This window comes from Lupinus angustifolius, chromosome LG07 (genome assembly GCF_001865875.1).
Source record: "Lupinus angustifolius cultivar Tanjil chromosome LG07, LupAngTanjil_v1.0, whole genome shotgun sequence".
NCBI classification, from domain to species: Eukaryota; Viridiplantae; Streptophyta; class Magnoliopsida; order Fabales; family Fabaceae; genus Lupinus; species Lupinus angustifolius.
Window position 1 is genome coordinate 1,793,196 of NC_032015.1, and position 27,625 is coordinate 1,820,820.

Here is a 27,625-nt window from a genome sequence, read left to right on the forward strand (position 1 = left end):
TTATTACCATAAAATTAGAATGCTTGTCGATAGATACGGAGGTCAATCTACATGCTAGTTATAAATAAAAGTAAACAAATAAATAATTATTAAAAATAACTAGTATATCAGATTACTATTATAATTTATTTGTTTATATGTGTATTTAATTAATAAACAAAATATTATATGTCCTGTGAATCGGTTATTTTTATCCAACAACTCTAATTGGGTGGCGTGGCTATAAAATCCCACGTAGCCCTTCAGAAGCAGTTCTTGGTTGCACTAGCCAGTGTGAACTCCAATTAGCGCCGAGTAGTTTCCCTTCAACAAATCCACTTGGCTCATTTCCTAGGCTCTCCTATTTAAAACCATAACCGTCACTCGCACTTATATGTCGGCACCGCAGAGGCTTCTCTGCACTATATATCCTTCTTTCTCTCATTCTTCCTTTTATTCTAGAAACTTCCTTTTGCTACCTTTCTCTCATTTCTCTCATTTCTCTCATTCTCTCACTCTCTCTCGCTCATCAATGCCTCGCAATCAGGTATAACGTTGTTCTCTTCTCTTCTCATTTGTTTCATTCTGCTTTTTTTCGATTATTATCTTGTATAGTACAAATCATCGGTGTTTAGTTTAAATTGGAATTTGACAAGTGCGATGTCTTCGTTTCTTTCAATCTTTCTTCGTTTCTTTCGATCTTTCTTGGAGTTCAGAACGTGATCATGTTTAGCGGATGTGGATTTTTGTTTGTTCGTAATTTATGATCTATCTAAACTAGAAATCAATGTAGTTCGTTCGAATCGGAATTTGAGAATTTGATCACCGTTGACGAACACGAGCCTTGTTTTCCAATCTTAATCGGTCTAATCGGATAGATGTCGTTTTGTTTGTTTAAAAGTTAAAGAACGTGATCATGTTTGGAGATTGTGGAGTTTTCTTTTCCCCTATCACGATTTATTATTATTATTTGATGAATTAAGACATTCTTTATATGTTTGCAGCAGCGAAGTGGACAAAGATGGAAAGAGAAACCAAAAGCTGATGATAATTTATCAGCTACTAGAGATGCAGAATCAGCAGCTGCAACTGCTACTGAAAATGTTCGTAATAGACTTGCCGTATTGCATACCGCTGATAACAGTGGAACCAAGGCCAGATGGAAACCTAAATCTTATGGAACTTCAAGTGGAGCCGCTACTCCTGCTGAAACTGAAAACAAATCGGCTACTAAAGTGACCGGTGATAATCTTCCAGTTCATGCGGACGTAGCTTCAACTAAAAAAAGTAGCAATACTGGTTTGAGTAAGTTATTTCAAAGTGAATTGTTAGAAAATTTCACAGTGGACAACTCAACGTACTCGCGCGCACAAATCAGAGCAACTTTCTACCCAAAATTTGAAAATGAAAAGTCTGATCAAGAGGTATGTTCTTTCTTTCATTCCTTTTATACCAATCATGAAAAAAATGTGAACAGGTTTCCTGCTTTCTGTGATTTTTCTTATGTTATGTGTTAGAATCTTAACTTTCTGGGGAAGTTATGTCAATAAACTCCACTGTTATGGAAGCTAGCTTCTTTGGTGGGCGAGGCTTGTAGGGTACAAGGCTTTTGGTGTAGCGAGGGTGACAGAAAATGATCCAGAAGGGAAAAACTTTTTTCTCCTTGAAAAATTTATTTTTAGCCTGTGCTATTGCAATGTTCCTCTCAAGCAAAATGCTATGCTCAATGATAGCTAAAATACCTCTCCATCCACTCTCACAGATGAAGGAATCACAAATTCATTAATCATATACTCTATGAGAATGATCCCATTAGCCACATGATCTGCTGTGCATGATTCCAACTGAAAATATAGAGTAAATTTATTTTATTTGGCTGTATCTGAATCCATTTTTTGTGTCTTCGTTTTTTTTTTTCTTTCGTACTTTTATAGCTGATGATTGCATTCTTCTTCATAATGAGATCATTTTCTCTTTTCTGCAATTGCCTTGGTATCTATAGTTTTGAAACTGTTACTTATCTCTGTTATATATGTCTTTAGACCAGGACAAGGATGATTGAGGTGGTATCTAAAGGTTTGGCAACCTTAGAGGTAACACAATCTTACCTAAATTTTTGTAAATAAACTACTAGTCTGAGGAACTTTGATTTGATTGATGTACGATTGTGGACTTAGTTTTATTGACTTCCATGTGCAGGTTTCACTCAAACACTCTGGTTCTCTTTTTATGTATTCGGGTCACGAGGGTGGAGCTTATGCAAAAAACAGTTTTGGAAATATGTATGTTCATGTCACATTATGTCTTCCTTTTTTATGTAGCATTGTTCTCCTTTTTTCCCTTGCTGTGACTATTGGCCATGCAGCATGTTGAAATATTATGTCATGATAGTTAATTATTTATGCATCAGTAATTTGGTAGGAGTATTATTGCTATTTCTCCTAACGCGTATCTGATAGGATAAGGGGGAGACCACCCTTCACTAGGGTGTATCATAGGAGGCCACGTGGCAGGGTGACATGGCCATTTTAGTTGCTGAAACAGTGTGTAACTGCTGAAGCAGTGTAGGTGTTAGGTGTTTAGGGAGCAGAATGTATAAATAGGTGTTAAGGGATATTGTAATCAGTTTTTGAGAATTGAGTAGAGGAGAGTGATTGATTCAGGGAATTAATCTTGTAACGTGCAATTTATTCAGGGAATCAATTAGGGTTCATCTTGTAATCTTCTCTATTCTTCAAGCAATAAACGAGGTATTAATATTCGGAATCGAATTGATTCCGAATCGATTGTGAAATTTCCTTCTTCTTTTCTGTAATTCTGTGCCGGTGTTATCAGTATCACTTTATTACCCTCTTTTAGGTAGCTTTCTTTTAATAACTCATGATTTTGGTGCAGATATACTGCTGTCGGCGTATTTGTCCTTGGACGGATGTTTCGCGAGGCTTGGGGGATTGAGGCTTCCAAAAAACAAGCTGAATTTAATGACTTTCTTGAGGTGATATCTTCAATGAAGTATAAAAAGAATCAAATAAATAGCATCTTTTAGCTTCTGTGTTAGTTGTTAGCTAAAGCACCTCCAAGGATCAGATTGATTAAGCTGTAAACATGTTTGCGTACTGCAAACTATATTTGGAATATGAAAACAAAAAAGAAAGCACTGGATTTTTTCTTTCATTTTTAAAACTAATTCCTATTTATGCTCTCATTAAAAATATTTAGACATGCTTAATATAGCCGGTTAATGATTGTTTTATTTCCTGTCCCAAAGATTTGATCACTACGACACATAAATGTCTGTTAGTTTATCTGCAGAGTTCAGTGTGCACATTCTTATTTATTGTTTTGTGGTTTGAGGAGAATTGTTCAAAATTAAGATATTTATACCTCAATTTGAATATATATTATTAATTGCTAATCTTAATGTGCTGAAATTTCTCTCACTTGTTTTTGGGCTCTGCTTTCCAATCACTTGCAAGGCTGGTAATCTAAATCTATCAGTGATTATCTCGTGAATGTGAACAGTTTGCCAGTTTTCTTTCATCACATGTGCTATGATGATTTTGTTTATTGTTTTTTCTTGTTTCCGAACTAGAAGTACTATCATTTTATGCGTCAATTAAACTGATACCCATGCCCAGTATACATTTTCCAGTTCACGTGGCTGTTAATTATATTCCTCATTATACATTAATCTGAGTGTAGATTCTGTTCTTACTTTTATTTAGCTTATAGTTTTAACTGCTCTAGAAACGAACATGATTATTATTTTATCTTTCAGAAAAATCACATGTGCATATCAATGGAACTTGTGACTGCTGTTCTTGGAGACCATGGACAGCGTCCACGAGAAGATTATGGTAAAATTGTTTGTACTTTATTACTTCTAGAAAATTCTTTGTATCTTGAACAATTTTTATTGGTTTTTTAATGTGTTCCAATGGTACATTTTGACTTACCGAAAAGTGTAAGTTTGGATTAGTAATTGATGCACTTATAAAATTCATGTGCATCAATAAATCTGTTCTCATCAAGTCCCAATGCAAAACATACTCTTTTTGGGTAAATTAAAATGTGCTATCGAGCACACATTAGATAATCTTCACTTCAACATGTTCAAATATTATGTATAGGACTTTAAATAAAGTTCAAATATGATGGTCTGTATGGTTTATGGCTATGATTACAAAGTTTTCACGCACATGTGTTAAAATAACCAATTATTAAAATTATGGTCTACCTGTCTTAGACCATGTGCTGTATCCTTTTGACCCACAAGCTTTACTATTAGTTTGATTGACTGCTTGATTCACAATTTTCTACAGGACCAGTAGTTGAAAAAGGAATAAAATATTTACATAAGTGTCTGAGTTAGTTCTGCTATGGAAATAGTCTGCTGCATTTATGAATCAACGAATGCTTCCAACCTCTAATGCTTGTGTTCAATGATTTGTTTCATGTGGATTTTTGTGTTACATTATTTCATGTGATAAATTCATTGTTATTTCTTGTTCTGAGCAGCGGTGGTTACAGCAGTTACTGAACTGGGAAATGGAAAGCCGATCTTCTATTCCACTCCTGAGATAATTGCTTTCTGTAGAAAATGGCGCCTACCAACAAATCATGTGTGGCTGTTTTCAACAAGGTTGAACATTTAGGAAACTTTTTGTTTGTCCAAAAAGTGAATAGAATATCTACTACTTAACATATTAGAAATCATTTAAAATTGATATTTCTTTTAAATCTGGCTGCTCTGAAGGGTGCTGATATACCATAATGACTAGAGTTGCACAGAAATTCTGCTTTTGTTTCTGCGCAGAACTGTCCTTCAAAGTGGATACCATTTCTAAATCATTTCTGCTTCTGTTGCAGCACCAAATTGTCTTTCAAAATTAATACCTTGTGTTTGTGAATTGATAATTTTATGTGATCAAACTTCTTATATTTGATGTATTGATATTTTGTTTATCATGAGGTCACAGGTTCAAATCCTAGAGACAGCCTCACCGCTTATGGGGGTAAGGTTGCGTACATCTACCCTACCCAGAACCCACTAAATGGGAGCCTCGTGCACTGGGCCACCCTTTTTATATTATGTTTATCAAGTCATTAGAGGTTTGGGACATGAGCTATACCTTATAACATGGAAAAGCTTATAGTACCCTTTGATTCAATTGTTAGGTTATATTATTAATATTAGCACACATTTCTTACGACCTGTGCCTCATTTTATTTGGTTGATTTTCTTGTTTTCATGATTATATTATTAATATATTTTAAATGATCATGTTTTCATTTAATACATTCTGTTTAGCTAACTTTGTTACTTTACAAGTCTTTTGATATATTTTTTTTCAAGCTGTACTGTTTGTCTTTGATCTGTATCATTTATGTATACTGCTTAAAAGTCTTGAAGGGCAAAGTCAAACTTTGGTTACACTTTCACTTTTTATGTAATGTAGAAAATCAGCCTCGTCCTTCTTTGCTGCCTATGATGCTTTATGTGAGGAGGGTACTGCGACATCTGTATGCAAGACTCTTGATGAAATTGCAAATATATCTGTACTAGGTATGATTATGAATTTTAAGCTTAGCATGACTTAATAACTTGATCTTTGCATTTCATGCCTAGTGCAATAAAAACCAAGTGTTTTCCCACTATTTGTGGTAGATTATATTTTTTGAATGACACCATTATGTTCTATCTTAAGTCATGTGCATAGACAAACCATTGACTTAATTTTTCTTGATAATTTCACATGCCCAAATCACCTAAGGTACGATTCTACCTTTTTCTACAATAGATGCTATCCTGACTTTGTCTCTAATGCATCCATTCATAATCTTATCATGTCTAGTGAGTGTGTTTGTTCATCCAACACAACATTCTCAAGATCTCATCAGTCATCACTTCTGCACAACATTCAATCCCATGCACCCAACTTGAATCACATGGTCTACATCTCTATCTATTGCCTCAGGCCTTGTACTGAAGAAATGGTATTTGGTGGAAAGCCATTTGAAATCATGACCTTGAAAATAAATATGTTGGGCGCACAATGATTAAACTAATGAAAACCCTTAAAAGGAGTTAACGGATTGGCACCATTCGGAATGATGACTAAATGTGCACACTTGATGCCATAGTTTGGCTGCTAACTTTTGACCATCATTGTAGTGGCTCACTGTTCCTTGGTCGTTTTTCATCTGTCCCCTACCATAGACAAGCAGTATATTTCTGAAGTCAACTTATAGTAGTTTGAGTTGTAATTATATTTGCTTCTTTTACTGTGAAAGTAATTTGTCAACTAAAATTCTATTTATGTATGTGTTTTGAAGATTTATTATAATGCAATATTTCAAAACGAAATGATCTGTAATTTTGTTTTCCGTGAAGTTTCACTTTTCATCCGACTTGAAGTGTTATGTTAATTTTGACATTTCATATTTTTCTATTGCTTGACTTACTTAACAACTCAATTATCTCTGCTTGAGCTATTTGTCAAATGCACTGCACATGAACATTTATTTTCATAAACGCAGGTTCCTTAGACCACATAAAAGCCCAAGGTGAAATTCTAGAAGGTCTTGTGGCACGTCTTGTCAGTCATGAGAGTTCAAACCACATGGAGAAAGTTTTGAAAGAATTTCCCATTCCACCTGCTGATGGAGGTATGCTTACTGATACACAAATATTGTAGGCCAGCTGCAGTGCCATATTCTTAGTTGAAAACCTTGTTTATGCCAAGTTATCTAATGCTTGATTGAGGAAAAATGATTAGATATGTCAAAGCTTAGGATTATAGAACCAATGATTAGTCCAAGCCATCCTGAAAATCAATTTTAATTACAAGCAAAATTAGCCCTTTTTTGATGTGATAATTACTTATCTCTCCTCCCCTCTCTACAAGTGTACTTTCTTGGTCCTCCTAAATGTTAGTCAAAGTACAAATTCAATTTAAAATAACATGACTTTCCTTTCTCTCTTGCAGCTGCCCTTGACTTGGGGCCAAGTCTTAGGGATATTTGTGCAGCAAATAGGTCGGATGAAAAGCAGGTGCAGTTACACTACATTTTCTAGATTAGAAGTTGTAGTTTTGCAATTCTTGAGGTGGGTATGGGTCCTCTCAATTTAGCTTATGAGACCATCTTGTCAGTCTAGGAGAGATAGACTCAGTCAACAGTGGGGCCCTATCTAGTACAGGGGGACTCTCTTCAGGAAATGTGGGTTGCTCTCTATTCAGCGACATGTGTTGTCTGTTCTCTCTAAATGGCTATTTTATTTAGGAACAAATCGAGAGGATCCAAATCCTGGTGAATTTGTAGTGACCAAGTGATTATTGTGTTTTGGTATGCTTCTGCAGCAAATAAAAGCACTTCTTGAGAGTGTCGGTGGTTCTTTTTGTCCTGACTACTCAGATTGGTTTGGGAGCGATGGTGCTGACATTCATTCAAGAAATGCGGATAGATCTGTTGTTTCGAAGTTTTTACAAACCCATCCTACAGACTATTCAACTAAAAAGTTGCAGGTCGGTTTACTTAAAATGATAACCTTATGCATGGAAATATGTTAATCTCGCCAATATCTATGTGCTACCTTTTTTTCATGTTTAACTTGACTGGTAGTTTTTGGTTCTAGATTAAAATAGCCTTGAATAATTATTATTTTCCTCAATGCATGGTTGAAAGGGTCTCAAAGTTTTTAAGAAGTGTTGACATTTTCATTGAACTTTCCTTTGAAGTATGCATCTTCCTTTTCTAAAAAATGCTTGTCTTAAATTCAGTTCATTATTACAGCTTTGAATTGATTTTGAATCAGGAAATCGTACGATTGATGAGGGAAAAACGGTTCCCTGCTGCATTCAAATGTTACCATAACTTTCACAAAGTTGATGCCATATCAAGTGACAATCTTTTCTGCAAAATGGTCATTCATGTACATAGTGATTCTACTTTTCGGCGATACCAAAAAGAGATGAGGTCTACTTTCAATCTGATTTGCTTCCTGATTATTCAGCTTCATTATTTTCCATTAGTTTGCATCATACATTTCTTCGATAACTTGAGTTACAATCTTTTGGCATTTTCAGGCACAGACCAGGATTGTGGCCACTATATCGAGGTACATACCTTTTTTACCGTTTTCCTTTCATTTTTCTAATATCCTATTCATTTATTATGAAATTTTTAAGTTTATGGTTTGGCCTACTCTATTGATTATATTTTACTATGTATAGTGGTCCTTGCTATATATTTTTGGGTTTGAGGTTGCATTTGGGAAATGAAAATGGTTGTATGCAAAATGTGTATTTGGCAATTTTAACATCTTCATACATTATGAAACATGAATTTCAAAATTGAAGTTTCTTTTATTTTGACCATTAGAAGATTTTGATCATTTAGCAAGTTTCGTTCATCCAACAAATTTTGTGATGAAAGAGAAAGGAATTTCTTTAACAATCAGATCCCCAATAATTATTTTACCTATAATTCCTTATGGGAGCTTGGGTGAATTGAGTGAGTGGGTTTAGTCTATGTGCTTTGATACTTGACTGACGGGTTTTGTAAGTTTCAAAATTCATGATATGCATTGGTAATATGCTCTTCTAAGTTGCAACAGAAAGGCGGGGATACATTATTTTACCAGTTCCTGATACCTTAAAGTGTTTCCAGGGTTTTTTGTTGATATCAATTTATTTAAGGCAAACAAGGAGAGATCCACTGAAATTTCTAAAAGCAACGGTATAAGTGAAAGTGGTGGCAATAGCTCTGAGAAAGATGAGCTTGCTGATGAAGATGCAAATTTAATGGTCAAATTGAAATTTCTTACGTATAAGGTATACATTTTTTTGTAAGTGAAAATTTTATTAAAAAGTATACATTGATGTCTGAAGTCTCTAAAATTTATATTTATCAAATCATAATAGGTGGGAATCTTTTTGGTAACACGACACTTGAAGTAAATGTCTCTTACTTTTTGTACTTTTTTATGAATAGTCTGTGTTCTTTATTTAAAATATCAATCATAAACAATGTAGCTCGTGTCCTTGTTAATTAATCTGGTAATATTTCAATGATGATGCCCTCGGGTGTTGGTGTATGACAAATCAGAAACAAAAAAGCAATTTTACATATAATATGTTATGGGGATTATTGGTATCACCATGTTAGCGGCATGCCCAGATTTTGATTCATTTCTTTCTTTAGGTGCCTTTTGTTTTCTGGGATTTCTTTGATATTATGTTGTAAAAGTTCTTGTTTCTTCCTGTTATTTTTGCTTGTTGCTAGCAATGACTCCACTGTCAGTGGCCATGTCTAATATTTGACACTAACTGTTTTTTGTTCTTATTAATTTCTTATTCTTATTTTGGATCTATGTCCCAGTTGAGAACCTTTCTCATTCGAAATGGCTTATCGGTTCTGTTTAAAGAAGGTCCAGGTGCTTACAAGGCTTATTACCTGAGGTAAGTTACTCGAGGCTTGCGCTTGATACCCGAAGTCTGGTTAGTAGAAAATGACCTATATATCGTAGTTTGCTTTGTTACTTTTTCTTTTAGGCAAAGTTTTTGACGGGAAAAGGGGAGGGGAAATTGTGAAGCCTCTAGGTGTTCACAACTATACCAACTGATCTGCCTCTTGGGGACATAGTTAGCTTTGTTATATTTACAGATGTTGTTTAGCAAATTGTTTAACTGCTTAAAATGTTTCTTTATACATTTTCGGGATACAATTTCATGTGTGGGGTTTGAGATTGATGTGTATGTGTTCACATGTATGAAGTTTATTCAAAGTCTAATTCTTTGTTTTATTTAATTGTTTTTTTTACCTTTATGATGTACCCAAAAATAGGTATCATAGAAACAAAGTTTTTATTAATCTCAAATCTGTTATATTCCAACTTTCCTCCTATTGACAATATTTTATAAGCATATAGTAGTTATGCTATTCTGGTTCAATAATTCCAAGGGCATAGTGCGTTATTTAGCTTCTGAACACATTCTGGATGTTGCAATATGTGAATTTTGGCAAATCACTTCTTGCAATGTTCATTATACTGTTGTAAAAGATGGAGAGTTGCAATGTTTGTATGCTTTTCGCTGAAGGTTGTAAACTGAACAATTTTTATTTTCAACATCACAGGCAAATGAAAATATGGGGAACATCTCCAGGAAAGCAGAGAGAACTTAGCAAGATGCTTGATGAATGGTAGTTCCTGAATCATTCTTCTAGACAACGTATACTTGATTGAGTGTCTGTTTAGACTCTTCTCTCTCTCTCTACCTGTCTGTCTGTCTGTCTGTTAAGCATTTTTCCTGGTATGGTTGGTGCAGCTGATTAAGATCTTTTTTGTGCATGCAGGGCTGTGTATATTAGACGGAAATGTGGAAATAAGCAACTGTCATCATCAATATATCTTAGTGAAGCTGAACCTTTCCTGGAACAGTTTGCAAAACGCAGTCCACAGAACCAAACTCTAATAGGCTCTGCTGGTAACTTGGTTAGAACCGAAGATTTCTTAGCCATTGTCAACGGAGGTGAGGATGAAGAAGGTGATCTTGCAACAGAACGGGAGATAGCACCTCCAGGGCCTAGTGTCTCAGTCAAAGACACAGTTCCAAAAAATGAAGGGTTAATTGTATTCTTTCCTGGTAATTTTTTTACTATGCTCACTGGTATTCCCAATAAGTAGATTTATATTTTCTTTGTCATCATCTTCAAAACCATTGAAGATTAAGAGATCTTCATCATTTAATTAGAAATATGAACATGACTTTAAGTTGTACGTTTAGAATAGATCTCCATTTACACTGCTCTAGGTGAAACTATATAAGAATATGCCTACAAGTTGATGGATTGGCTGTTTTCTACTTCATAAACTGTTCCAGTGCTTGGGAAATGATTTCTAGTTATTATTTGATGAATGCTTTTCTATTTCATATATGGTTGTGGTACAGGTCAGATCTAACTAATTGCCCATGGATCTCTAATGTTTCCTCCTGCTCTAGTACCCCTCCACCAAGAACAAAGTTTTGATATTTACATACAGTTCTAATCTTATTTGGTGCTTGTGTTTGAGTAATCAATGAAAATAAAAGCAAGGAAATATATGATATTGACTTACTAGATATTCAAGGAAACTTCAAACATTGTCTTATCGGTGTCATATTGTTTTAATGAGGTTAACAATGGTGTTATTGGTGTGGTTTTATTAATAATCAGCACATTTTACTTAGTTTTGCAGCATAGTGTTTGCTTTTTGTGTCTAAGATCACGTTCAAGGAAATTCCCCCTTTTCCAGGAATACCTGGTTGTGCTAAATCTGCCCTTTGCAAAGAATTGCTAAAGGCCGAGGGAGGACTTGGAGATGATCGACCAGTTCATAGTCTCATGGGTGATCTGGTTAAAGGTATTTTTTTCCTGAAGATGCTAGAAATGATGCTTCTCAAATTGCAAAGGTCCCCTAACATGATTCTAATCCATAATATGCCTGTCATCGCCCCATTATTCTTATTTATAATAGTTGTACATGATCACTGGAATTATTATTTATCAATGTTATTAGTTAAGAAGCACAACAACAACAACAACAAAGCCTTAGTCCCACTAGTTTATGAGATAGTTAAGCACTAATACCTTAATATTATGTTTCATTATGCATGTAATTATTAATGAATATATATGTTAATCAAGCCAATTCTACTCAGATAACTGATGTGTTATTGTGTATTGACAGGAAGATATTGGCAGAAAGTGGCTGAAGAACGCAGGAAGAAACCAAATTCTATAATGCTTGCTGACAAGAATGCCCCAAATGAAGAAGTTTGGAGACAGGTTAGCTATCCAACTAATTTTATTATTATTACTTCCCTCCTGTTTGTGTTTCCTGATGTCCTTTTTTCCTTTTGGTTGTTTACTAGGTAGGATCTGGTTTAGTATTTCAATCCTTCTCTTAATATTCATCCTGGAAACTTATCAATTCATGTGATGGAACAAACTAAAACTAGACTGATGGCAACAATAAAAAAATGTAGCGATGGTTGGAAGTTCATTTTTTCAATGTACTAAAACCCCATGCCGGGTGGTTCCTCTCGGATGACCAGGATAGTGGAGTTACTTAAAAAGACTGATTTCTAATGTTATATTGAAAGTTAGACTACAACAATCAAGTCTTAATCCTACTAGGTGGGGTCGGCTAGAAAGTTAGACTAGGAGACAAAAAAATAGTATTAGGCACAAATGCATCATGTTTATGCATGTTTCCTTGAGTTGCCTCCAATAAACTTTGCAAAGGAGAGACTGGACATGATCAAACTGAAGTTCCAAGTCTCTAATGCTGAACGAAAGTTTAAAAGGAGTGGAGGTTGTCCTTATCTAAGATCAGGCAGGTTTTGCCACTAGTTTCAGCATGGGATTACAATGATACTTACAGAAATTTAGTGATAACTTTAACATGGGAGAAATCACTTGCTTCTTCTTCTTCTTCTTCTTCTTCCCACTGATGCACTCTAGAATCATCCTTGCATGACTATCAACTTTTGTATCATACTAAAATTGCTTTACGTTGCCCAAATCCTACTTGTCAAATATGCAGATAGAAGACATGTGCCACCGAACCAAGGCATATGCAGTCCCAGTTGTGCCTGAATCTGAAGGTTATGTTTGTTTGTATTGAAATTTTGTTTCCAAATGTTTTGTTTATATAATCTAAGATTTGTGTATCTTTTATTTCTACATAAAACCAATTTGGACCCATTTGCATGTCCTTTTTGTGCGATATGCTTGAGTCCTCGGTAACTTGAGCAAATGGAGTATTTATTTTTCTTAAAAATCATATGAAGAGAAAGTACCAGTGATATGGGCTTGATGACAATAAGAAGTGACGTACTATGTTTCAATAATAAAGAACTTGACTTATTTAGAGTTCATCTGATTGCATTCTTCTGTATATTTAATTTTACAGGAACTGATTCAAATCCATTTGCTCTTGATGCGTTAGCTGTTTTCATTTTTCGTGTGCTTCAACGAGTCAACCATCCGGTATGTATTGTTTTGGCTTTCTTAATATATAATCCCCCATCTTTGCAAAATTTGTTACCTCTTTCACTAACTTATTTGAATTCTTCAAAATTTTCAAGGGAAATCTTGACAAGGCATCTCCAAATGCTGGTTATGTGCTGCTAATGTTTTATCACCTTTATGAGAACAAGGTATAATGCTTCTTTTATTACCATTCCATTTTTATGTTTTTAATATTTGTTCCAAGACTAAGTTTCCAGTGCTCTGCTTTTCAGAGCCGCAAAGATTTTGAGGGTGAATTAATTGAACGTTTTGGGTCACTTATCAAGATGCCATTGCTGAAATCCGATAGGTACTTGTTAATGTCATCCCAATCTATAGATCATTGTTTATATTTTCTTTTGTTGCGAAGTATTACTAGTTACTACAGAGGCCATGTAGTGGTAGATTTCAGCAGGCCTTAATATTTAACTTAATTTTAATTGTTTAATTTTTTGTCCTCTATTATTAGTAGTAAGTACAACAACAACCAAACTTTAGTTCCACTAGGAGTGGTTGACTATGTGGATTGAATGACGTTAAAATGTTTTATCATAAATTATATCTTATTGATAAAAAGTGTTTTATTTAAATAATATAGAAATAACAATCTAAAAAGTGAATAAAATAATTTTCCATTTTTACGCAATTTCTTATTTTGTCCCACGCTTAAGCCCAACTTAGTTACCATACCATTACATGCAATAGGCTTGTAAGTTGTAAATGAAGTAAACCAAATACAAGAGAGAAAAGGAAGAAAGCTCTATAACTGTAGTTTCTATTTCTTATTCTCAAATCACTACAACGGTGAGCAGATAATTTATACTAAACTAACAGTCATCAGCTTCGCTGCCAGCTCAGCTAACTTCCAACTAAACAAGCTAACTAACAATGACTTTGAGATGCCTCCTGAGAGAAAGAAATCTCGATGTAGCTAGAGTTTTAGTTAAGATATCTGTTGTCTGAAATTCAGATGGAATGTGCTTGACTTGAAAAGTCTTGTACTGGATTCTGTCCCTTACAAAAAGACAGATCCAATTCAATGTGGTTTAGTCCTGTTATGAAGGACTTGGTTATGTGCCACAGCGACAGTGTTAAGGTTGTCACAGAGAACGAGAGGAGTTTGATAAGAGAACTGAAGTTCTGAAAGTAATGACTCCACTACTCATGTGAGGCCAAGGCAAGGCTTCTGTATGCAGCTTCAGTATTGGTGATGGTTTGCTGCTTCTTTGACCACTAGGTGGCAATGCTGGGGCTAACAAATAAGCACTTGAGGTTGAGTTCATATCATCAAGGTCTGAGGCCCAGCCAAGGTATTTTGGAGGTGTAACCCTTTGCGTGGGACTCTAGTGAATCAGGTTTGAATGTGATGTTAGGGTTTTTGAGTCAGCATTATTTATCCTTCTGGTGTAGGCTTGTTTTAGGTTTCGGCCCAGGGCTTCTTCCATGTATGCAATGTAATGGAGGATGGGTCGTCCCATTGTTAAGGAGAATTCCACTGCTTATTTTCATTTCTCTTATTTATGTCAACTCTGATTTCAGCTCAGAGCTTCCTTTCTACATTCATATGTTGCGGTATTGTTGCACTTCTATGAAACTACAAATTACAGCGACTACTTCTGTGATTGCAGTCTCAGATATCTGCCACAGTTTTTCACTTTGGAACTTGGAGTACTATTTTGCATACAATTTACTTTTGTTATGGGTATATGGAATACATTATCATTGTGAAAGCTCACTTGTGAACTATGAAACAGATTAAATTCATCTACTCTCTCATTTATGTTACTTATTTTGTTGAACTTTCCAATGTGCAGGAGTCCCCTTCCCGAGGCAGTGCAGTCCATTTTGGAGGAAGGAGTTGATCTATACATGCTTCACACTAAAAGACACGGAAGGTCAGCTTTATGAAATTTCACTTGCTTACTATGTAAATATGTACCATATGTTCTGCTTTATCACCCACAGTAATGGGGATTTGCTAGCTACTTTTATCTCTATATACTACACACGTATTAGCACGGAACTTGGACTAAAATGCATGTACGGTCACACCATAAACATCTTTCACTGATGCTGAATGATTAAAATATATAAAGTAACCAATGGTTACTTAGTTCAGGTGGTACATGCATGTTTCCCCTTAAAGATTCGAGTTTGAGGCTTACGTATGGGCAACCCCCCCCCCACTAAGTTCCAAAAATTGTGTTTTAAGCTGCATGAGATATTTTCTTTTTAGCTATACTTAAGCCAGAACTGCAATCTCATGTTAACTGGCTTCTTGTTTATTTTGTTCATTTGTCTTTGAGATGTTTGTTGTACACTGAAATTGACGCCCAAATTGTTCGTTATTGGGATAGATTGGAGTCTACCAAGGGATCCTATGCAAAAGAATGGATAAAATGGGAGAAACAATTACGGGATATTCTCTGTGGAAATGCGGAATATTTTAATTCAATTCAGGTTAGTACATCTAGCATTGTTTTTTCTTCTGTGATCACTGGATTCCTTCTTCTCCATTGTTATCAACTTTGTCATGTGATAAATATTATATAACATTTTGACTAGAGAATGCTAGTGATTGTTTTTAAAATCCACAAGTGTGCTTCCCACTTGCAACATTGCAGGTTCCATTTGAATTTGCTGTCAAACATGTATTGGAACAATTGAGAAGCATTTCTAAGGGCGATTACTCACCACCAGATACAGAGAAGAGGAAATTAGGAACCATTGTTTTTGCTGCCGTCAGTCTGCCAGTTCCAGAAATTCTAGATGTTCTGAATAATGTAAGTGAATGTTCCGCTCTTCTATTCTCTGCACTTGATATTATAATTGAAAACTAATTTTTGCTCAGCATTGTTGATTAACTTTTTAACTATAAAGACCTTCAAGACAGACACTGCCTGAATGGCAAGGGAAAACAAATTTGAAGTTGAGGAGAGGATAGAGAAACATTTTTTTTTAACAAGAGGAGCTATTAAAAGAAAGTACTATACTAGACCAAACAATGGGCAACTTTGTTATATAAAAATTGGTCTTTTACAAAGTAAGTCTCAAGATGGCAGCTGAGAGTTTTCTTAATTATTTGAGACGTGTTTTAAATTTTATATCTGAAAGATGTATATTTAGTAGCTTCATTTGAAAGGTGCCACGTGGTAATTAACTATGAACATAACATAAACATTCTCAAATTTGTGCACTTTTCCGTTGATTTCCTTGTCTACCTCGATTTGTTTATCTAGGATTTAGGAAATGGTATCTGATGTAACGATATTTACGTGTGCAGTTAGCTGAGAAAAATCCCAAGATTGGTGCTTTTCTTAAAGACAAGCATTTAGAGAAACTCAGTCGAGCTCATTTAACTCTAGCCCACAAGAGAAGTCATGGTATCAAAGCTGTAGCTGATTATGGTCTCTTCCTGCATAAAACAGTACCTGTGGAATTGACAGCTCTGCTCTTCTCAGATAAAACAGCTGCATTTGAAGCTTTTCCTGGCTCAGTGGATGGTGAGAAGATAATTTCAAAAAATGCGTGGCCCCATATTACCGTGTGGACCAGTGAAGGGGTTGCAGCCAAGGAAGCCAATATGTTACAACAGTTATTTTCAGAGGGGAAAGCACATCGGATTGACTTCAATCCTCCCATCAGTGTATCTGGCACAATTGAGTTCTTTTGAGTTCTTTTCTAGAATATAACCAACTGAAAATAATAGAGAGGACGGTGGACGAAGTTTTTTTAGGTTCCTCCGGACAAATTTTGCATATGACCAATTTGAAAATGTTTACCTATGATTGTGATTGTTCTGCCTCTTTCTCCTTTTGTTTTTAATGATAAAAGTATAATTTTATTATAATCAAAAAGATAAATGTGTTATTAAAAGTAGTATTTATTTATTCCAACTTTGGGTGTGTAAAACAAGTATAAAAACAATTTTCCACTCAACATCTCTTTATTAGCTAGGTGTACATAAAATATAAGAGTAGAATTCTGAAAACAATTATTAATGTTGCCTAGATTTTTGTGAATGACGTTGCGCAATTTTTTTAACTCCTCATTATGCAATGGGATTTCCGTTCACACAAGTTCCACTTGATCTGGTGTATGAATGTATGATCACACAAGTTCCACTTGTGATCTGTTGTATGAATCACGTTAGTTCTAGATCTGGTGTATGAATGCATTCTATTGATTGGTTAAACTAGCTGGTAGGTGTGATTTAAATCAAACGTTTTCTTGTCTTTGCTGCGTATTAATAACCTCTGAGTAACAAAAATAACCTTTATACATTATGAGTGAAGTTTTTGCACGCATTACAATAAATGAATGAATACAACAACTTAGTATAGAGGCATGGCTGCTAATAATAAGATTTAGAGGGTCGGCATTTAGATATCTAGGCATTTGTAATATTTGAATCATTGCTTGTATTCTTACTATCATCAGTGTATAGAGGACAGACATTTGCAAATTGACAGAAACCACATTTCCAGCGCTCGTCCTCTGAAGCATAACTCGCTTCTCGCTCTCCATGCCAAAATTCAAGACAACAACAAATTTGATTCTTTAGCCAAACAGAATCATAAGCAAATTTGTCTTCACCAAGCAGCGAATGATCTTTCTGGTACTCATATCTGACATGAAGCACACAAAATTAAACTTTTAAGTTCATTTAAAAATAGGGTGTACTGTAACCATTCCCCGTCTTTGAAAAAACTTGTTTAACACCCAAAGTTTTTACTCAATAAATGTGTCCCAAAGTTGGCACAGGTGATGCATGAGTGATCCCAGACCATGGTCCTGGTGTCCCGGACCACCTAATAATTTCTCTTTATTGTCCTAGGCTCCTAGCAACTTTCCATTTTGTGCTTACCTCAATAAAAGTTGATCATGAGCAGGGGCCAGCATCTTACATGTATTGCTGTAATATCTCACCACATCATCAAGGGTCTGCATTTAAAGCAAAATACTGTGATAGTGAAAAAAGCTGTAAACACCATTGTTAACCCAAAGACATTCATATCAAACAGCACTCTAGATAATAATTCAATAATTCAATAATTTACATAGACTACGAATGAAGCGTGTCACTAGTTTTGTGCAATGCAGCATTGCATAACAATCTAAATTATCATAATATTATAATGACATGAACAAGATAATATTATGAATTTAGCAACCCAATCTCCTCTCTACTTACTGAGGCAGAAAATCCAGAGTCAGCACTCATAATTTTCAAATCTTCACATAGATTATACTGAGGGTTTAAACCAAAAAAAGTGAAAAATTTCATTGAAGGGAAATCATCAGCAACTGAGTTGTCCCATAAACACTTATAGCACATCAGTTGAAGCCTGCCAAAAAAAACATAATAATTCAATCAAACACTTCGCTTACAATTCGACACCCAATAGAATGATATAAGTGGTAGAGTAAGCATGCCTTCCATTTCTTTGTTGTGGTTCAGAAGGAAGTTTATATTGAGAACGAGTCTTTGTGTCAATTAGAACTGGATTATGATCGTTTTCAGTTAATGGCATCCGAATCTCATCAATCACTCCCACCATCCATACACCTTCTACAATGCCTACTCTGAAATAAGAAGTAGGGACAGATCAATTGCTCCAGATCCCACCAATAAAGACTCGAGTTTCTGATATCTAATATGTTCCCAGTAACATTAAGAGCTTAATTTACTATAAGATGGTAGGTTCGTATTTTAACTGGTTGAAACAAATAAAAGTGGGAGCATAATTCAATGCATAATATGAACCTAAACCAGATTTTCTGATGTACTAATTTGATTCTCAAAGTAATGCATAATTCAATGCCCCTCCGCCGCTCATTAATATGCAGAAGATGCACTTTATATCAATAATAATTACAAAAGCCAGAGTGCAACACAATCTATATTGTTGTTAGGCTTAACTCTCATGCCATTGCCAAATTTAAGTAATTAGTCGTTCCATTAGGATCCACAAATTTACAGGCAAATAAGAAAAAGACTATATGCTGTTGTGTTCTACTTACACATTTACAACCTATTTGGTATGTGTTATCAAAACCTATTTAACCTAAGAGAATATGAGGATTGACTTAAAAATTATCATTAACGTACACTGGCAATTCACGGGTTAATCCTTCAAACAATAATTGATTCACACCATTTATAAAATTAAGAAACTTCAGAGCCCACCCATCTTCTCGTGATTTGATCTTCACTTCCACCCGTGTTATAACCTGCACAGATTTGCAATCAGTGCTAAATAGAATCAAGATACAAGTTAGCAAATTCGACCAGATAGAAATAGAACACATAAAGCTCTAGCTAATAAAAAGAAACTTATACAGATAAGCTATCTGGAATTGATACCTTAGGAGATTCCATGGAATGATTTAGTGTTTCTGTGGATTTCATATGATCTAAGTTTGTCTAAATTATAAAAATTGGGGTTTTCATCCTTTTATACACACCTGAGTAAATGGCCACATTGCCATAAATTCCAATAACTTCAAGCAGAACCATATCTTCGTAGCAAACCTATATTGTTTTTTCTAATACATAACTACAATATTTCATTCTTAATTAAACAAAAGCTGTAATCAAGGAAAAGGCATGTTTACAACAAAATAAATAGCTCATTCCAGTTTCATATAAGACTTTAGACAATAGTTACATTTCACTAAGCTATAACTGCTAAGTGTTTGATAGTGTATATGTATATGTATTTGTAGGATGAAGGTGAAATAAGAAATTGAAGTTGGGAGAAAAGAAGTTAGTACAGTATTACCTCTTGTTCAAGTTTGGCATGTCGAGCAATACCAGCTTTCATAGCTTGGGTCACCTTCCTTTTACCAATTTGAAGAGAAAACTCCATTTGTTTTTCACACCATTCCTAAATCACCAAAACAAAAAATCATCAATAACAATCTAAAAGCACTTAATTTCTGGCACCATGAACAACCCTTTATAAAAAAGATGATAAATTTGATACCGTGGAAGTGAGATCAGTGACAGACAAGGCTCTTCTGGTCCTAAAGCGATGAAGAAATGAGTGAGGAACTTTGGTTTTCTTGTTATGGGCACAAGTAACCAATTTGGAAGGACAATCCTCAATATCAAGAGGGTGGTGGGACCCACTTCCATTGGATAACCTTCTCTTCGATACAATAGTGATTGATTTTATGGAGAAGGAATTATTCTGAAGAATCAAAGGGGGAGAAGGTGGTGGTGAAGAACGAAGAGGCAAAGAAGAAGAAGAAGAAGAAGAAGAAGAAGCAAAAGCAAAAGCAGCTTCAATGAGAGCCATTTCTTGATCGCTCACGATTTCGATGGGGATATCAACATTTAAATTGTGTTCGTTCAAATCCGAGGATGTCTCAGCCATGTTGGTGTTATTGTGTTCAGAATCGTAGGTAAAAGTGACCGTTGAAATTGCCACGGTTCAGGGATGAACTCGTGCCTACTTCTTCCGCTTGCATAGCTCCGTCACCGTCACCGTCACCCTCTCTTTTAACACCAAATTAACCTCTTATTCTAATCTTGCCCCTAGCTTTTTATGAAAAATACTTTAAATAAAAAATTGTAAGAGGTTTTAATATAAAAAATTCTGTATACTTTTGCCCTTTCAAAGTTTATTAAATTAAAGTGACTACTCGACAGTATAATACTTAATAATCGTTGGTCCAATCCCATCTCATTAAAGGTTATGATAATTAAATTTTTTTAATACAAATATGGATTAAACAAGTATAATGAATTCTTGGATATACGACACATACACCAGCAAGAAAAAATATTAAAATAGATGATTAGAAATTTTGGTGTATTTAATTACTTGAATTAATAAATAACTAAATAAACATTATGTAAAGATCATAAGTTCTTTTTCGGCATTTAAAAAAATAATTAGATCCATAATTAGTTTTATCGAACAATCTTAGCTTAATCAATGATGGCACCCCATGGTTGATGCTAAGGCTGAAGCTGTTGTTTTTTCTTTTGGTCCTATCTGCATTTGTTTTGTGAATAAAATCCAGTCACTCAAACATGTGTCTAAAATTCTAAGAAAACATTGATCACTGACCTTTATGTTGTGAGTAACAACCATCAAATATGAGAAGACAATTTGGCTAAGAAAACGACTAGTTTTTAGTTTTGGTTAATTTATCTTTCAAGTAAAATTTCATATTTTTCATTCTAGTCAAACATACACTTTTGACTAAAATTAACCAAAAATATGAAGTTTTGGTTAATTTGGCCAAGAGAAGGACTAGATTATACTTCAGATTTCAACATTAGTACTTGAAATGCACAATTCAACCTTAGTACAACCAGGAGGGCAAAAAAAGGTAAAACTTGAAATGCATCTAGACATTTTTTACTTAGGAATTGTCTTATAAATCATAAACTTATAAAACCAAATCAATACCAACAAAGTGTACACATAATATTAGTAATACATTTTTAATATACTTTTTATAACACGTGGTCTAAGAGATTGTATTAAAAATAATTATACATAAATATTTGATGATATTTAAAAAAAAAAAAAGAGTTTAAAAACAAAATTACAAAATTATTTAATTTTATTTAGGTCCACATGCCATAACTTGTAAGGCAGGTGCAAATTTTAGTTTCCCATACATATATTCTCACCTGATTTTTGTAGCTTGATCCTTATGGAAGTTAACTTCAACCCATTAGAGTTGCCAAATTTGATAGATGTGAGAATTTTATTAAATAGGATTGGGTAGTTTGGATGTCACTCACTATAAATATTAACATGTTAATATTTGTCTATAAAAAATTATAAATGACATATGTGATTTTATATAGTAAAAAAGAAATGGCAGAAAACTTAGTTTAATTAAACAAAATTTGTACCATTCACATACATTTCCTAATAGAATTATTTTATTTTATCCAATTTATATGCAATGACTAAATTATTCCTAATATAATTAAAAACATAAGTAAATTGGTGTATCCTTTTCAATAATATTCTATACACAATTTTTGGTTGATTTATTTTTTTAACAAAAAAAATTATAATCACAAATTTTTCCATACTAAATCCAAGTATAAAAAAAGGATACATAATAACCATAACTCCTTGAAGATAGATTTTGTAAGATGATATATTAGTATTTGTGTAATAAGTTTACTTTAAATTAGATATAACTCAACAAAAGGTATTGTAGCAATGATTTATTCGTCCCTCAAAAGTAACAATTTACAGAATTACAGCACTTTGATTATTTGTCGGTATTCTGTTTGCCATAAATGGATCGTGGATAGGAAGAGAGACACAAAAACACATTAAACGAGACTATCCCTTTTTCTCTTGTTTTTATTATTATTACACCTTCTCTCTCTCTCTCTCTCTCTCTCTCTCTCTCTCTCTCTCACTCACACTATTATTCTCTTCCTACTTCAATCAAATCAATAATGCAGTCTATGTTAAACCTTCGTGCTATTCATGGTGTTCCTATTTGCCTCTCAGGGATCACCAACCCTCTTTCTCTTTCTCTTTCTAAAGAGTTAAACACCCTTTTCCCTTATCACACACTTCTTTAACTTTCTCTATAAATTATGAAACTTTACTTATTATTAGTATTGTTTTTTTGGTGTAGGATAGCAGATCATGATCGTAGAAGGAAGGATATGAGGAAGCAAAGATCACTAGCAAGAGAAGGTGTGCATGCAAATCAAGAATTTATAGAGATCAAAGGTGGAGATCTGGATGATATTCTCAATGATTTGTATCTTGGTCAGCTTGATTTTACAGCAAAAGCTGCTTAGCATAAATAATCACTTTTTTATGTTTGAGGTAATCTTTTAGATTTTTATTATCATCGTATCATGTTGTAAGTACACATCATTTCCATGTTTGGCTCCCTCTTTGTTTAGTCAACAATATCTTTATCTTGATTATCAATTAATTATTACCTATGTGGAACTGTGATTGTAGGTCCCTTTATACTTCATTTTCTTCTATGAAAACTCATTCTGGTGTTGCATATAAATATATACTTCACCAAATTCTGTGATGTCAAAATTTCTAGAGGAATATTGTGAAAAGCTGAGTATGGGAGAACATATATAAAAGACAACAATCAAAGATAAAGGATAAACTTGATTCTACTCATTTTATCTACATGTTACTAAGCATATTTATTTATCAGCTTGTGTATGTCAAGGTAATTAAGGTTATTATAAGGCATCAAAAAATCATTTTGGTATTTGAAAAAGTAAGATTCACATAGTCAGTGAGAAATATGATATTTACTCCTATACTCAAATGACCAAATTTAGTTTCAGCGATCTTGCAATTATTTTATAATAGGTCAATTATCCACAAAATTGTTCTTTATTTAATTGAGTTCAACATTAGCAAAATCAAGTTTAAGATCACAATAATAGCCACTTATGTCCAAAATAAATAAATAAATAAATCAAATCCAAAACTACTCTTCAAATTTTGCAAACACAACTTTCAAATCCCACAAACAATAAGTCACTGAGACTTGAAAAGAATCTTATTAACTGGTCTTCACATTCATACATTTAGTTTGTAATATAATATTAACATTTTTTAAGATAAGCCTTTTTTAGAAGATTGAACATCTTTTTCTTCCCGACCATAGAGAAGTAACATTACTGAAAATGATATATATCCACAATTTTGTCCATGCATGTGGTTATGTTTATGGTAAAGGGGTACAATCAAATATATATATATATGTCTGCATTGTATTCTAGTGAATTGTGACCACTAATGCATGGTTCAATGCCACTTTCAAGTACACAAGCTATGTCTTAACACACTTTCATTAATTAAAGACAAGTTCCAAAATGGGGTCACTCATGTTTCATTACTACATCACAATCTTCATGCAATGGATCCGTTTTTGCAAATTTCTTTTTGGTGTTCATCCAAGATTAATTTAATTAGAAATCATCAAATGTCAACGAATTTTTTTTCATACAGGTCTGAACCAATTTACAAATCCACAATTAAAGTATTCTCCATTATTAATAAATAGTAAATATCTAGTGTTTTGCATCATATTTTTAATAAAAAAAACTATGTGAATTTTAAACATGTGTGGATTAAAATATAATTTAAAATTGAATATATTTTTATAACCAATTTATGCAAAATTTAAATATGAAAAGAATTATAATTATTAAGATATTACATAATTGTGCACAATGAATTAAAAAACTTAACTTTAAAAATAGTAATAAAAGTCAGTGATATATATGCCATTTTTAGAGATATCATGTTAAGAGATTAACTTCAAAGAATTATTCTCATTTATCATATACGATTATAGTAAATAATACCCCCTTAATGCTACTAAAAAAAAGCCCTTTAAAGTGAGTTAGTTTCTTAGTGAAAAAATAAAGGTGTAATCACCATTATATTATTTAGTGAGATGAAGAACACAGTCACAAATTATGTCTCATACCAATGAAAATATGTGATATTAATTAAATTTTTTAAGCATTCATTATTTTTCCTATTTTTGTTTCATTGTCATTGACGTGGACAAGATTTTCGAGATAGTTTTTTTTGTGAGTTGAGACCTTCAGTACTAGATCAAATTAAGGATAGATGTAGCCTTACTTTAACACTATACACAAACTCATGTAAAAGGATCTCGATCCAATGTTACTCAAGTTTCTTACCCACCAATAATAGTATTCTTTAGTACATAAACTTCAAATGAATTTGATTTCAATACAGAAACACTGAAACAAAATGGAAATTGTTTCTCACCTGGTATAACCAGATAACATTGCAGTATATCAAAAAATTAGAAGATTCCAATCACCTTCTAACTGAGGAGTAACCTTCCCACAAACATATACCAAACAAGGTCTAAAAGTTCAGCAAGGGTAGCAAAGTTTTATCAAAAATGCATTGCACAAAGCAGAATGGCAATAACCACAGCAGTAAATAAACTTCTATGAGCAGTACATTTCAGCACCATCCTTCAAAGCAGCATGTTTTATACTTGAGGAAACATTAGATATGGAACAGAATAAAATGCAAGAACCATCCTACACTCCCTTTGCCTTTTTCGAGAATGCCAAGTCCGTAAAAACCTCATTGCAAGGCCAGTTTTCCATCCTGACCGAGAAGACGGGAGCATTTTAGGCAATGTGGAAGGATTTGCTATCAAGTTTTATAACCAATTCGATCTGGTGTGGCAGAGAATGCAAGGCAGAGACATTTTATACAGCCTTGCAATTATTCTTTCATCAAAAGCACACTGCAAGGTCAATTGTAAATATTGATCGAGAAACAGAAGCTTCTCCAGCAATTTGGGAGGATTCACTTTCAAGCCAAATTTTAATAAATCTGATCATCCCTATTCATTAATATGAGCTCAAACATGAAGTATCCAGGTTTAGAAGCAAGAGAATCTTCGAAGCAGAAATTATGGATCACTACCAGAGATCCTTGACATCAAGGTTTCAACCTTAAAGTCAGCTAAACTAATCACAAAGGTCTATAGCATCTTTATGTCTTTGAGAGGAGATGGATGCCCGTCATGTTCTGAACTGTTCCAAAGTACAGCTCCCAGGTACTTTTCTCTGGATTTTAGGTTCTGAAAATTCCACAGCTTATGTGTACTTCATGCCATATAGATCCAGGACATTACCAAGAGTTTCTAGATGAGGTTAAGGATTGACCTGGAATATATAGAAAAAATGTTCCATTGTCATTTATCTAAAACACTGCATATATCACTTCTCATCAAGCATTAGAAGGGAAAAATTCTTATGTTGATGTTCTACATAAGCATGATGGTATAATGTGTTCCAGAAGTGAGAGTGCTACACGAAAGTTATAACCCCATTGTTAGTCTCACACTACCCTTGGTTAGGGTGTAGACCTCTATACATGTGATATAAAAAAACGTAATGAAACTTGGTGCATAACATGAAAAGGGTAAAACATATCTTGGTTTACAGAATATAGAAACAATTAACTACAATGATAAAAGAATGGAAGATTGCAGTACCTGAACCAGTTCTGCTCACTGAATTCCCGTAGTCATCTTCAAGCACGTAACAAAGTTTTCTGTAATCATGCCCTTCTACAAGGTCCTTCTCTTGCAATTCCTGCAATAACTTCATGGCCTCTTGAACCCTTCCTCGTCTACATATTTCATCTAGGACAGTCCTATATGTAATAAAATCAGTCGACCTTTGCTTTTCAATCATTTTCCAAAGATAATTTACTGCCTCATCAACCTCTCCACCAAGTGCCAAAGCACTAACAAGTGAATTATAAGATTTACTACTTGGGATGAAGCCTTTGGTCTTCATTTCATGACATAATTCTTTGGCATTATTTGTTCTACCTTGAGCACACAACCCATGAATCAAGTAATCATAGGTAAAAGTGTTGGGCTTGCAATCATAAACCCCACCCATCTGATGGAATATCCTCAATGCATCATTAACATGAAGAGAAAGCACATAACCTTTTATCATCAAATTTAACGAAAATATATCCGGTTCTATCCCATCGTTGACCATTTGTCTGAACAGAGATCTAATCGGCCCCATATACACATAGTTTATATAGGTGTTGTTACCCCTACTTAAAAGTGCAGAAAAAAGAATATGATAAGTTCTAATAGAAGGTTTGCAATTCAAACTTCTACTACTCTTCATGTGCTTAAATATATTGACTGCTCGAGTCAACTTCCGCACCTCAGTGAAATAATAAATGATGGTATTGTACATTGGCTCTGAACCAACAGAAGGAACTGCAAGCACCTGGTTAACAATGTCATCCATTTCTTGGTACATTTTTGCAGCACCAAGCTTCTTTATGGTGACATGATAAGTGGACACATCGTGCCGAAACCTGGGCTGCTGAGAAGCCCAATGAAAGAGTTCCAAACAAACTAGAGGGTCATTTTGATGAGTAAGCACATTGAAGAGTTCCTCAGGAGTGAACCTTGGGGGAATTTGGGAAATTGCTAACTGAAATTGAGCTTGGTCTAGAGTAGGCTTACGTGATTTCAATAACCTATTACGAACTCTTCTTCTATAAGATCTAGATGGAGCCTTAGTTGAATAACAATGAGAATTAAAACCAAAGGGTGCAAATAGAATAGGAAATTGAGTATGACTAGCAATAATTTGGAATAAAAACGGGTTAATATTGTTGGTATCATGAAAAAAATGATTTTTGTGTGAATTTTGATCAATGGGGTCGAGAAATTTAGGCCAAAATGAGTTTAAGGAACACAGACTGTGATTGAAGTTATTGCTTGTGATGTAGCTGCGATGTTTGAAGCAATTTCTACCAAAAGATAGCATTTTTAGTTTGATTTTGGTGGGAAAATAAGTGGGATATTGCGGAGTAGTTACTTACCGACAACCTCGGAAGTTTTCGTATTATCCAATGACCCTTCTTAGCGGCAACCGATGTTAATGTCAGAATAACGAAGAAGAGAGCGTTTGTGTAGCAGATTGGTGTTGATGACAATGAACCGGGTACTGGTAACGGGTCGGAAATGTTGGCCCAGATAGACAATGAAGCTTGTGCATATCATGTTATTA

At 34.1% G+C, this 27,625-nt stretch overlaps 4 protein-coding genes and 1 long non-coding RNA gene across 18 annotated transcripts; 2 read left to right on the top strand and 3 right to left on the bottom strand.

The window, feature by feature from the left end:
* LOC109351630 lies at positions 306–16,796 on the top strand. 9 transcript variants are annotated; one of them, XM_019593153.1, is made up of 27 exons: positions 307–526; positions 984–1,403; positions 2,022–2,072; positions 2,179–2,261; positions 2,875–2,974; positions 3,758–3,836; positions 4,498–4,621; positions 5,439–5,545; positions 6,520–6,648; positions 6,969–7,033; positions 7,396–7,505; positions 7,774–7,956; positions 8,067–8,098; positions 8,650–8,813; positions 9,361–9,440; positions 10,117–10,182; positions 10,336–10,625; positions 11,276–11,383; positions 11,711–11,808; positions 12,569–12,629; positions 12,938–13,014; positions 13,113–13,184; positions 13,269–13,345; positions 14,850–14,930; positions 15,393–15,495; positions 15,660–15,818; positions 16,319–16,795. In XM_019593153.1, the coding sequence occupies exons 1-27, from the start codon at positions 374–376 to the stop codon at positions 16,706–16,708; spliced, it is 3,462 nt and encodes a 1,153-aa protein (XP_019448698.1). In that variant the 5' UTR covers positions 307–373; the 3' UTR covers positions 16,709–16,795. The 9 variants fall into 9 exon arrangements, with proteins under 9 accessions (XP_019448699.1, XP_019448702.1, XP_019448698.1 ...); XM_019593152.1 differs by having other exon boundaries at positions 308–526; positions 987–1,403; positions 7,341–7,505; positions 7,796–7,956; positions 16,319–16,794; XM_019593151.1 differs by having other exon boundaries at positions 309–526; positions 7,341–7,505; positions 7,796–7,956; positions 16,319–16,793.
* On the bottom strand, positions 3,565–4,491 carry LOC109351635. Its single transcript, XR_002108251.1, has 2 exons — positions 4,335–4,491; positions 3,565–3,750 (listed from the first exon to the last, which is right to left on the bottom strand). It is a non-coding gene; the product is annotated as an uncharacterized LOC109351635 (long non-coding RNA).
* Positions 5,620–27,586, bottom strand: LOC109351632 (pentatricopeptide repeat-containing protein At2g27800, mitochondrial-like). 5 transcript variants are annotated; one of them, XR_002108249.1, is made up of 4 exons: positions 26,071–27,584; positions 25,634–25,738; positions 19,344–19,357; positions 5,620–5,634 (listed from the first exon to the last, which is right to left on the bottom strand). XR_002108249.1 is itself a non-coding variant. In XM_019593161.1 (2 exons), exons 1-2 carry the CDS (start codon positions 27,380–27,382, stop codon positions 25,704–25,706), a joined length of 1,347 nt encoding a protein of 448 aa, XP_019448706.1. In that variant the 5' UTR covers positions 27,383–27,584; the 3' UTR covers positions 24,766–25,703. The 5 variants fall into 5 exon arrangements, 2 of the variants coding, with proteins under 2 accessions (XP_019448706.1, XP_019448707.1); XR_002108250.1 differs by lacking the exons at positions 5,620–5,634; positions 19,344–19,357 and adding an exon at positions 25,808–25,943 and having other exon boundaries at positions 24,766–25,739; positions 26,071–27,303; positions 27,337–27,585; XR_002108248.1 differs by lacking the exons at positions 5,620–5,634; positions 19,344–19,357 and adding an exon at positions 25,808–25,943 and having other exon boundaries at positions 24,766–25,739; positions 26,071–27,586.
* LOC109351633 (exonuclease V, chloroplastic-like) lies at positions 17,297–20,572 on the bottom strand. 2 transcript variants are annotated; one of them, XM_019593164.1, is made up of 8 exons: positions 20,025–20,572; positions 19,821–19,925; positions 19,148–19,269; positions 18,472–18,621; positions 18,230–18,383; positions 17,903–17,979; positions 17,413–17,663; positions 17,297–17,379 (listed from the first exon to the last, which is right to left on the bottom strand). In XM_019593164.1, exons 1-7 carry the CDS (start codon positions 20,415–20,417, stop codon positions 17,426–17,428), a joined length of 1,239 nt encoding a protein of 412 aa, XP_019448709.1. In that variant the 5' UTR covers positions 20,418–20,572; the 3' UTR covers positions 17,297–17,379; positions 17,413–17,425. The 2 variants fall into 2 exon arrangements, with proteins under 2 accessions (XP_019448709.1, XP_019448708.1); XM_019593163.1 differs by having other exon boundaries at positions 17,297–17,663.
* Positions 22,393–22,982, top strand: LOC109351634. Its single transcript, XM_019593165.1, has 3 exons — positions 22,393–22,572; positions 22,666–22,855; positions 22,891–22,982. The coding sequence occupies exons 1-2, from the start codon at positions 22,481–22,483 to the stop codon at positions 22,832–22,834; spliced, it is 261 nt and encodes an 86-aa protein (XP_019448710.1). The 5' UTR covers positions 22,393–22,480; the 3' UTR covers positions 22,835–22,855; positions 22,891–22,982.

Bases quoted from the DNA above. Each gene is read 5' to 3' on its own strand.
- LOC109351630 (XM_019593151.1), top strand. From the start codon at position 374: ATGTCGGCACCGCAGAGGCTTCTCTGCACTATATATCCTTCTTTCTCT. The intron at 3,837-4,497 runs GTAAAATTGTTT...TGTTCTGAGCAG, and splicing joins GCGTCCACGAGAAGATTATG to CGGTGGTTACAGCAGTTACT. The intron at 13,185-13,268 runs GTATAATGCTTC...TCTGCTTTTCAG, and splicing joins ATCACCTTTATGAGAACAAG to AGCCGCAAAGATTTTGAGGG.
- LOC109351633 (XM_019593164.1), bottom strand. From the start codon at position 20,417: ATGGCTGAGACATCCTCGGATTTGAACGAACACAATTTAAATGTTGAT. The intron at 18,384-18,471 runs GCATGCTTACTC...TTTTTTTGGCAG, and splicing joins CCACAACAAAGAAATGGAAG to GCTTCAACTGATGTGCTATA. The intron at 17,664-17,902 runs GTAAGCACAAAA...GCTTCATGTCAG, and splicing joins CATGATCAACTTTTATTGAG to ATATGAGTACCAGAAAGATC.
- LOC109351634 (XM_019593165.1), top strand. From the start codon at position 22,481: ATGCAGTCTATGTTAAACCTTCGTGCTATTCATGGTGTTCCTATTTGC. The intron at 22,573-22,665 runs GTTAAACACCCT...TTTTTGGTGTAG, and splicing joins TCTCTTTCTCTTTCTAAAGA to GATAGCAGATCATGATCGTA.
- LOC109351632 (XM_019593161.1), bottom strand. From the start codon at position 27,382: ATGCTATCTTTTGGTAGAAATTGCTTCAAACATCGCAGCTACATCACA. The intron at 25,739-26,070 runs GTACTGCAATCT...TATATATTCCAG, and splicing joins AGTGAGCAGAACTGGTTCAG to GTCAATCCTTAACCTCATCT.